At 51.7% G+C, this 10342-nt stretch overlaps 6 protein-coding genes across 6 annotated transcripts, besides 14 other annotated features; all 6 read right to left on the reverse strand.

Annotated features, from left to right (window-relative positions):
- On the reverse strand, positions 1-1354 carry Tc00.1047053507077.9 (hypothetical protein, conserved; the record flags this gene model as incomplete). Its single annotated transcript, XM_801287.1, has 1 exon — positions 1-1354. A coding segment is annotated over one exon (1354 nt), but the record flags the coding sequence as incomplete, so codon positions are not given.
- Positions 1-10342: a sequence feature (heterozygous, Esmeraldo-like haplotype).
- Positions 27-51: a microsatellite.
- Positions 1508-1532: a microsatellite.
- Positions 1656-1702: a sequence feature (A-rich).
- Positions 1755-3065, reverse strand: Tc00.1047053507077.20 (hypothetical protein, conserved; the record flags this gene model as incomplete). The annotated part of the gene is made up of 1 exon (XM_801282.1): positions 1755-3065. The coding sequence occupies one exon, from the start codon at positions 3063-3065 to the stop codon at positions 1755-1757; it is 1311 nt and encodes a 436-aa protein (XP_806375.1).
- Positions 3122-3173: a sequence feature (A-rich).
- Positions 3250-3285: a microsatellite.
- Positions 3454-4542, reverse strand: Tc00.1047053507077.30 (hypothetical protein, conserved; the record flags this gene model as incomplete). The annotated part of the gene is made up of 1 exon (XM_801283.1): positions 3454-4542. The coding sequence occupies one exon, from the start codon at positions 4540-4542 to the stop codon at positions 3454-3456; it is 1089 nt and encodes a 362-aa protein (XP_806376.1).
- Positions 4668-4748: a sequence feature (A-rich).
- On the reverse strand, positions 5124-6242 carry Tc00.1047053507077.40 (hypothetical protein, conserved; the record flags this gene model as incomplete). Its single annotated transcript, XM_801284.1, has 1 exon — positions 5124-6242. The coding sequence occupies one exon, from the start codon at positions 6240-6242 to the stop codon at positions 5124-5126; it is 1119 nt and encodes a 372-aa protein (XP_806377.1).
- Positions 5809-5831: a microsatellite.
- Positions 6440-6462: a microsatellite.
- Positions 6775-6848: a sequence feature (A-rich).
- Positions 7008-7036: a microsatellite.
- Tc00.1047053507077.50 (hypothetical protein, conserved) lies at positions 7137-7478 on the reverse strand (the record flags this gene model as incomplete). The annotated part of the gene is made up of 1 exon (XM_801285.1): positions 7137-7478. One exon carries the CDS (start codon positions 7476-7478, stop codon positions 7137-7139), a length of 342 nt encoding a protein of 113 aa, XP_806378.1.
- Positions 7645-8089: a mobile genetic element.
- Positions 7912-7931: a microsatellite.
- Positions 8483-8507: a sequence feature (AT_rich).
- Positions 9049-10342, reverse strand: Tc00.1047053507077.60 (surface protease GP63, putative; the record flags this gene model as incomplete). The annotated part of the gene is made up of 1 exon (XM_801286.1): positions 9049-10342. A coding segment is annotated over one exon (1294 nt), but the record flags the coding sequence as incomplete, so codon positions are not given.

Genomic DNA, 10342 nt, shown 5'->3' on the forward strand with positions numbered 1-10342 from the left:
GCATACGATCCTCCAAGTCATCGTTTCTGCTGCTGCTACTGCTGCTGCTGCCTTCATCTTCCTCATCTGAAGGCGCCTCCACCTCATCCATATCAAGCTCCATCGCATCCTCGTCGCGAAATACTACAGGACGACGGACGACGTCCAAATCCGTGGCGGCGGCGTCCATAGGCTTCGCACGCTGCAGTTCTCTTATATACTGCAGTCCCTCACCGGAGCGCTCAATCATCCCCTTCTCTGCGTCCTCCTGGATGTATATAGCGTCGTCGTCGTACATCACACCGCTCACATTGCAGTGAGGGGCATAAATACGTTTTTGTTTCATGCTAAGATGCCGCATCTTGTGCCCCTGTGAATTGCCACTGCCTTGGTGATCATCGATGGCACAGGGGTCCTCTTGTTGAGAGATGTGAGCAATAGGAAAATCTGCCAATCCAGGAATGTGTACAACTTGTTGCGGTTTCAACGGCTTTCCACGTGTGTACCCGTAGAAGGCAATCGTGCGGTTGCAGTTCTCATCCTCCACAATGTTCTGTGGGGCCGTAATGTCCTCATAGCGATCAATCAGTACACAGCTGTGGGTGTTCCGCCAGTTCTGTAACTTAGGCTCCACGCAAATGAGGAGTCGATGCAGCTTGAGAACGTCAGTGGAACGATACATGCCACGTACCATGGGTGCTAAACACATCAGCTTTGCCCCAGCTGCCACTTCATGCCAAAAACGATGTCGAAGAAACTTCTTTCGCTTCTTCAGTGCCTTGCCAGTCTTAAGCTGATCAAGATGAGAAACAACACCAAACATGCGGGGAAACCCGTGAACCTGAGAAATATTGAGAAACTCAAACGTTTCCATCTCAAAGCCAAAACTGCCGTCAACCATAAGCAAAATGAGATCCGCCACTTTGGCGATATCGCACATCGCCGTCAGTGTGTTCGGACACTCGATGAATGTCACACGACGACTACGACCCGCCACCACCGTGATGGGCCCCCGCACTGTCTGCACATTGCGGTTGCTGTAGAACTTCACCATGGAGCGGATCAATGTTGACTTGCCAACACCTGGTGGTCCCACCACAGCAACGAGCAGCGGGGGTTCCGCCACAATGTGTCGGAGGGTCTTATCCACTGTGGGTACATGCAGTGCCGTCTCGCGTTTTTCAAGGCTTCGAAGAATTTTTTGTCCCTTGCGACTTTCTGCTGTTGGACCCTGAAATGCCTTCCTGTTTTTGCCACGGTTGGGCTCAAGCTCGATGCCTGCCTTCTTCTTGCGAAATTCCTCCTTTTTGGCAGCCTTGCTACCAGCCTGCCGGCTCTTGTGGCTCTTGTTCCTCTGCTCCTTGTCACCGTCCATCGCACAGCCCACGTGCACCTGTGGCTTTGCTTCTCCTCCTCCTCTTTCTTCTTTTTTCTTTCCCCCTTGTGAGTTGTCGGCTGGATTCCCGTGCAATTTGCCCCCAAACCTCACCACCACGAGGGGTTTTGGTCCTACGTTTTCTAATAAAAGACACACACACACACACACACACACAAATAGAAAGAGAAAGAGAAAAAGAAAGGCGTTCAAAAAAACATCACTCGTCGTGTATATTTATTGGGCCATTCATTCGTCTTCTCAAGGAAAAAGATAGAAATACACGCACAGAGAGATCCGGAATAAACAAACAACAAAAAGAAGAAGAAAAAAAAAAGGAAAATAGAATCAGATTACTTTTTGTGGTCCTTACACATGGCCGATACTTATGGCCCTCCTTCTACGCCTGCGTGGCACACAACTGCACAAAGTCGTCATCAAAGAGAGAAGGTGGACTGCGATAACACATATGCCACAAGATATTCCGCAGTAAACCACGATTAAAAGGGTTCTTTTTGTTCGCGTAGCTATTTTGCAGGCGCTCACGTGTTGTCGTCTCCACCGCGAGGGAATACAAAATCGTTAGGCTGAGAAATCCCACCACAAGACCCAAACCCAACAACACCGCCATCAACAGCAAACCAATGCCAAGCTGCCGCGCGGTGAGGGAGTTTGCATCGAGAAAAAGCTTCAACAGCAGAGACAATCCGGGAAGCAGCGCCAAGAGAGCAGTATTAATAACAAAAAACAAAAAGACGCGTACGTTCCGACGCCCCACGCATACACCGATCACGGAGCAGTGATGATCGTGGTCATGGACACACAAGCCGCAGAGGTAACAGTGCGCCGCCCTCACAGGCCGATAAATTTCACACGTCGAGCACCACTTGCGCTCCTCTGGTTGCCCGTTCACCATCTCCCAGCGACTCTCCCGTTGTTTTGCCTCAATTTCTTTCAGAGTTAACTCACCCATATGACTGCCGTTGGTCTCCAGGTACGCAGGACGCACAAAGCCGGGGTCCGTGTACACACAACACACCAACAGAACCATGAATAACACCAAAAAAAAAGTCGTGTAGCGCTGCATGCACCACATCCATTCGTCATCAAGTGATTTGGTGTAAAATGTGATCATCAAGTAAAGAAGAATGGCAACGGTGAGTGGGGCAGAATATGAGACGGAGGTTTTTGTTACGGGTATATTCACCGGCCAAAAAAACAGTAGCCGCTTACGAAATATCCGCACGTGGCCTATTCTTGCAACCGGCTTGGTTCCAAACACAATGTACTCAATCACGTGCACCAAAGGGTAAAGAAACGAAAACCTCTCGGAAAGAGCTTGTATGCGGCGTGCTGAAAATGCCTGTCTTGCTTCCCCGCCCATGGTCGTTGGCATTTCTTTCTGTTGCTGCTCCGCAAAATCCGCAAGCACCATGGAGAGCTGCGTCGTGGCGGAGCCTCTACCCGACTCCTCCACCTCGGGTGAAAAAAAAAAGTCACCGTTGACGTGCTCGGCGAGTACACCCGTGTCGTTTGGAGGGAGAGGCACAGACGGGTTACGCAAGTCAATCACAGTGTGGCAGAAATGGCACTGAATGCCGTACACAGACCTGCTGAGACAGTCAAAGGTGACATTGTTGCTGCATACCGGGCAAATCACGCTATACACACGACCCACAACAGGGGCCCGTTCAACGCGTATGGGCCCCATCCACCGACACCCGCTCCTTCACTACACTACACCCCTGACACCTTGAGCGCTTCTCGAAAAGAAAGCAAAAAAAAAAAAAGATAGGGGAAATCAAAAGAAAAAAAAAAATGCACTTCTCGCGGCTATAAGAGGAACAAATAACACCAATTGGAAACAAGCAAAAGAAAACACGTAATGCTACACGTACATATATATATATATATATATATATATATATATACAACAAGAAAGAAAACTGGATCACTCAGAAAGGTGCCACATTTCAACTAGCATCGCCCCCTCTCTTTCTCTCCCACATTCGACTCAATACACACACACACACATACAAACAAAAAAAAAAGGCCCACGGCATCTGCCGCGGAGCAGACACAAATGCAATGCGTGCTCGTCAGTCACAGAGAAAGCATAACCCTTTTTTCGCCTTTCCACAAGCACACAACTCGCCGCGTGATGCGCGGTCCTTCTTACGCCCCGCTGCATGACGCTCAGCAGCCATCATACCTATAGCGGCCGGCACAAACTGTGCGCGACAGGACTGGCACACCACACCCTGAATAATATGAGCAGAGAACTCGCCTGCACCACAGCAAGGGCAAGCTACACTCGAGGATGCCAGAGTGGTAGCGGGTTTCCCAGCGCCAGATTGCTGCCGCCGATTTGTCTCGTGGCATGAAGTTGGTTCCCAATGATGGCCTGTCTCTTTTCCTGTCGGGTGGTTAACAGGCGCCATTTCCTCCTCGTCGTCTGAGATATTGAACTCTGCAAAAAGCTGCATTAGAGTTCGCCGGCTCGTACTCCGTTTTTCCTTCTGCACCGCCTTCCGTTCAGCGTTTCGCTTTTGGCTTGCATGCTCCTGTTCATCATCTCGCCGTGATGCCTGACGACCTCCGGCCTCGCCCACGTGTTCCTCATCGTCACTAGAAAGATTTAAAGCAGGGAGTGGCCTCGTTCTTTTTGCCGGCGGCTTCGTCCCGTGGCAACTCGTCGACACCGACGCATCGGGAGGCTCAGAACTATCCGGCGCCGCAAAAGCGCCAAAAACATCAGGGGGTAACGGTATCTCAAACAAACTATTTCCCGCAAAGGCATGTTGCCGTTGTTTTTGTTCTTCCTTACGAACTCCATGGAGTGTAGACTTGGCAAAAGCAAAAGATGGCGGTGGCGGTGGCGGTGGCGGTGGAGAAGAAGAAGGGCACGGTGGTGGGGAAGTTGGTCGCGTTTTTTTCTCGTCTGGTGCCTTTGATTGGAGCGACTCCAGCGTGGCCTCGAAGCTTTGCTGCAGGACCTGAAAAGCCTCATGTGCACGGGGGTGTCTGTTCTTGTCAGGGTGAAGACGCAGCGCCAGCGCCTTGTACACCCGCTTCAAAGCCGACTCCGCCGTCACACCGTCTGCGCCAAAAAGCCGCACCGGATTGCCGTTCGTGTGCATCACATAAAACACAAGTGCCTCGCCGGACAACTCACTCGGAGCTGTCATTTAAACCGCAGCGACAGCGTGGTCGCGCGGAGGTGGGAGAAAGTATTTGTGCGTGTGCCTTCACCGTCCCCACAGCGCCGCTGCTGTCGAACACTACAATTAAAACCCCTTTGGATTTCTTTGGCAAAACAAAGAAAGAAGAAAAAAGAAAAAAGAAGCAAAAAAAAAAGTCGGAGGAAAACAATAAATACAAGAAAAAAAAAAAATGCGACCACCAATGACCCGCGCCCCTTCCCGTCACTTCTCCTCAGAAGTGGAATTGTAACCTCAATCACGCCAAACTCACACCCCTCCCTTTAAAGGCATCTTTCGTTGTTGCATTTTATGTGACCGTTGCTTTCCATTCCTCTATGATGCCCATTTCGTCATTATTTTAATCGGGCAAACAAAACAGCCCCAATTGACCGCACCAAGCAGCAAAGGCATGCAGCACCCAACCTCGTCAATATGCAGACAAGGATGCGATGCTATTTCGCACCTCCTCTTTCATTCCATGTTATATCCGGCTGTTTTTTTTTTCTCGTCTTCCTCTTCTTGTTGCCTACCCCTGTGTTTCTAAGTGTGAAGGGACCATGGTGCATTCAGTACCGCACAACATTTACTTGTGTCGACTCGCGCTTCCGGATCTCCGCAACTGCCTGCATCAACCCGCCGTACGGCACAACGTACAAGATTGAAATTGGAATATCGTTCTCCGGCTGGCCGTCGTACTGCGGGCGACAGCGGTAGGCCAAAGTGGCGATGCGCTTGTCTCGGTATTCGTAAATAATTGAGTCCTCCTCACGCCAAAACAGATATCGGCACAAGTCAAACTCATCCGGCTGCGCTGCGTTCTGTCCACGCCTCTTCTTGGGCGGGGGATCCTGTCTTGCGTTCATTGGTGTTGGTGTCTTTAAAGGAGCATCCACCGCCCGCTGTATCTTAGACAGCATCGCAAACATGCACGGGAATATGGCCTGAACCGTCGACGGTGCGTCGTCACCGGCCTTGTTGCTCATGGAGCTTTTCGCGTTAAACGCGGTCTCAACGCGTTCCATCATGTCATGGATGATTTGAGACGTCAACTCCAGCGGAACATTGCGGACGTACTCGCCAACGAGCAGCACACACTTCGCCCTCCCTGTCGCGTCGTCGGTAGACTTCAACATTTCGGTTGGGAGAATACCCGGTGCGACGGTGCGCCAAACGTTTTCTCGCAGCGTACGAAGCAGCGATTCCAGCCGGGTGTCGTGCACCGCGTCCAAAACACTCGCCATGCCATAAATTTCCTCCTCCTCCTCCTCCTCTTCATCGTCGTCTTCGTCGTCGCCGATCTTCACAACACACGTGAAGGGGCTTTCGTGCAGCGCCGCACCCAATTCGTCGCGGTCCACCTCATTCATTTTATCCGGGCATAGCTGGTCAATGAGGTGCATGACAGCATTCACATCCCGCCGCATCTCAAACACGCCAAATTCCACGTTAATGAGACTGGCGTTATCTCCATCACCGTCGTCGTTGCTGCTGCCCATCATGACAGAAGAGCTGTCGTCCGCATCTTCCTTCGGCGTGCCGGCGGGGGAGGAGACATTCCCATCGTTCCCCATTTCACTGCTGTGAAACTCATCGCTGCCGCAACTCTCCTGTTCCGCAACCCCGTCGCCGTAGTCCTCAACGGCGAACGGTAACAAATTCTCCGGCTCACGGTGACGCTTTGGCATCACTTAATCGCCCTAAAAAAAAAAAAAAGCGGCAATTCCGCGGCCACCGTCACCCCCCTTTATTTTTTTCCCCCTGCGATATGATTGACAAGGCGTAGCAAACACCGGCACATACACACACACACACAGCAAGAGACGTAAAGGGAGAAAAAAGGAGAGGGGGAGGCAACATTGTATATAAACTGAAAAGGCTGAAAAATAATAACAATAATAATAATAAAAGAACTGTAACGGGGATGTGTACACAAGCTTTAATGGAAACTAAAAAAAGTTTTCCTCCTCTCACCTTTTCTTTCTAACTCTCATAGGCAAACAGGCGCATTCCATCGTAGTAGTCAACAGAAGGGGGAAGAAAAAAAAAAAAAAAAAAAGCCCCCATCTCTGCCCCATTCCCACTTACTGAGGCCACCGACGGTTCTGCAGGATGTTTACTCAAAGAAAAACAAAACAGAAAATAACAAATAAGCCCACGCAACAGACAATCACCGTCAATAATCACCACATCGCATCTAAAAATGCACCTGCACAGGGGAAAACAGCAAAATAAAGAGAGAGAAAGAGAGAAATAAAGAAAAAAAATAATAATAATAAAAGAGATGAAAACAAGCTGGGAGTAAAGGTGGTGAATATGTCCCTCGCAAAAAAAAAAAAAAATGGTTCTTTGCCTTCTTGTTGCTTTTCGGTTCTCCCCGTATCCCTCGCTTCATTCCTGTTTTGCATCCGCGCTCACTTTTGAGATTTCCCTCCAACACCCCTCCACATCTCTTTTTTTTTGTTTGTTTTTTTTTTTTTTTCCTTCCTCTTAATTATTCATCGTTCTTTATTTGTTCCTCCGCTCCCTCGCTCTGCTTACCGCCTCCCTCGCATCTCAGCACAACACTCGCACGTCGGAAACTACCAGTCGTCATCCATTCGCTTCCTCGCAAATGTGATGCTGCTCTTCGCCTCCACCCCCTGCGATGCCAACTGCGAAAGAATCTCACGTACCGTCTCGTCCGTCACGGGTGGCTGCAGCTTCCCCTGGCGCACCGACTGGATGATGTAACTCTCAACGGCCTGCGCCCGCTCCACCTTCACCTGTTCAATCCGCTTCAGCCGCTCGCGCCCCTCCGCCGTCACAAACGCACGCAAAAGACCCTCCCTCTGCTCATTCATCGCATCCACTCGATCCTGCTGCGCCTGTTGCTTCATAAGCATCTGCTGCGCCTGCTCCTCGCTGATTGGCACGCGCGACATGTGGTCAAAAAAAAACCTCTACTTCACAAAAAAAAAAAAAATTCCACTTAGACTTCCTTCACAACAGCAAAAAAAGTAATAACAATAATAATAAACATCATTCCCGCAGCGCACACACAGACAACAAAAATAAACAGAGCCTCCAAATAAAGCCGAAGCACGGAAAAATGTTCTCCAGGGCTGCTGGCCAGATCCCGAACTGATACGCACAAATAAAACAGGTCGGGAAAGAAGAGGGCCAGGGAGAGGCAGCGGCCTCGCCACATCCTCAATTTTTGTCCCAAGTATATCTATATATTCTGACAGGCACTCTCGTGCCACGGTGCGGTGTATTCGGATTGGAGACATTTATTACTTACGAAGTGGAACACTTTTGTCCCCTCCAGCCACAAGACCCCGCCGCAGGGTCGGAACCAAAGAGGGTGGATGGCAGAAATAAAAATAAAAATAAAATTCGTCTTGCCGCTATCGGTTCCGTGACTCCTTCCATCGGGGCCTTCCAAAGGACCATAAGATGGGAAAAGGATCACACGGAAATATTTTCTACGTTTTACCAGAACATATATTAAATTGGGCAGCCAGCCCTCTCGCTAGCATTCCTTCTCACAGGCACTGAAAAACACCAGCACCCCATCTACGCAGTGGCACGCACACGGAGTGAGGAGCGGGCACAGGAGAGAAAAGTATAAAAAATAGTCCGCGAATTGATCTCCTCCAGCACAGGACAAGGAAATCAAATGTAAACGCCTCGCACCCTCGTCATGCTGTTGCCATGGCGGCGACGGATGCATTCCGTGGCCCACGGCGAGTCCAGCGCGACTCCCCACTCCCACGATCATTCATCACTGACGAAAAGGAGGTGCCGAGTGTGTCTTTCGATCGCCTCCCACGCGGGGCAAGAAGGATCGGGTCGGGCGGGCCTCCGCACCAAGAAGCTGAGCAAAGAGGACACGGCTGGGCAGTTTTGTCGCCCACTCGTAGGGCCCGGCCATTCCCCCAAAGCCAAAAATAAATAATTATAATAATATACAGGAGAGTCCCGTCGGTGTGGAGCGCCGCAGCGAGCGCGCTCGTCCCCGCCCTCAGCACAGCAGTCACGGACACCCCCGCACCCATTGGGTCACGGCGACTTCCCAACGCCCTGCCCGCATCAGAAGTCGCACGTGGGTGCATGCGACGCTGGGACTCGTCTCCTCCCTCCAGATCACTTCGCCACCACGCGGTTGCGCAGAAATTCAATCCTCCAGCTCACAAATGTCCGTTAAGCCACGCATCGCAGGCACAAAAAAACAAATACACTCATTGTCCGTTTTTCAGAAGCGAGGAGAGGAGTGGCGCAACAGTTGCACGGTGCTATTGTTATCGCTGTGCTGCGTCTCGCGAGTGCGGGGTCGATAATCCAAGTGCACATCACGACCCTGCCGCACGCTGTTCGCGCATTTTCTTTTTTGGGGGGCTTTCGTTGCTTTTAAAAATGAATCTGATGCCCCGCACGCTGGCCACCATCGCAGTGCCGCCCGCCCCACAATCCACGCTGCCCGATAAATTTATTGGCGACAGAGCCCCGGAATCAGAGTCGCCGCGGCCGCTTCCTCGGAACCTCACCCTCGTCTCCTTCCGCACCCTCCGCGGATGTCGGGTCGTCCGCTAGAGGCGGGTCAACGACCGGTATTGGGTGGCTGCTGATGTTCGGGAAGGCGGTGCACACATCGGCGTATTGGGGGCACACAATGCTCCCACGCCAGGGACCCGATGGCGGCGTGACGGTCTCACCCTCCTGGCACTCGTGCCACGCATCGTCATCAAGGAACCGCACGCTCACTGTGCCGTCGCCGCATCGAGTGTCCACACAAACGTCGCCAATATATTTGTCGTCGAATTGAAGATCCTGCCCCTTCACGCACCGCGAATTCGGGCCAACGACACTGCCAGGCATTACTGAAGGATCGCCGTTGGTGCACCCACCATTAGAATACTCCTTGACATGCGGGCATCTGCTCATGTAGAAGTCATCACCGCCAAGTCGGGGATCAGCGAAGTACCAATACTCCTGTGGCAAGGCTTCCTCGTGCCTCATCAGGTCACAGAAGCCCAGAGACAGATGGTCGTATGTGCAGAAATCATAGACGTCAAACTGGCTGCAGAACAGATGAGGGTATTCGGTGATGCCGTCGGTCAAGCACTTCTTTTCCAGCAGCCCACAGCCAGAGTTGTTGCCCCACCACAACATCTCCGCCGCGCTGTGGTTTGCCACATAAAAACCCATGTCCTCGAATGCTGCAAGCGTCAGTGCCGAGTACAGCCCTACGCCCACATCACTAGTCATCATCTCGTCTCTCATGTTGCGTTTCTTCCAATGTGACAGTGCAGTTCCAGAACCACCCTCGTCCTCCAGCTCAATGCCCTCAAGTGTGGGGCAGTTGTGGTACTGACGCGCCATTGCCTTCGTCTTCGGCGTTGAAATCACCGACACCTTGGGCATCCCACGCACGTTCGGGACCTCGGAAATCATATGTAACATCAAAAACACTTCCCGTCCAAACCCAAGAGCATGCCCCAACTCGTGGGTTGCCACCCGCACGTTCCTGCTTGTCACCGCTACTTGCTTCGGGTCGAAGTTCACGGCGGCAACAACTGGACGGCCATCACCCAGCCGAACGCACGGAATCGCCCATGCGGTTGGACCAGAAGTCGAAAAAATATTGGCGTAGAGAATCATGTCGGCGCCAGCCACACCCACCGTGTGGTGCTTGTGTGGGATGGTGAAGTTATCGCACATCCCCAGGCTGGTATGCGGAATAACGATGGGACCCGTCACGGGCCTCACGGAGAGACGCTCCGCGTGCAGTTGAATGGCGGCGGGG

This window comes from Trypanosoma cruzi, genomic scaffold (genome assembly GCF_000209065.1).
Source record: "Trypanosoma cruzi strain CL Brener 1047053517169 genomic scaffold, whole genome shotgun sequence".
Classification (NCBI taxonomy): Eukaryota; Euglenozoa; class Kinetoplastea; order Trypanosomatida; family Trypanosomatidae; genus Trypanosoma; species Trypanosoma cruzi.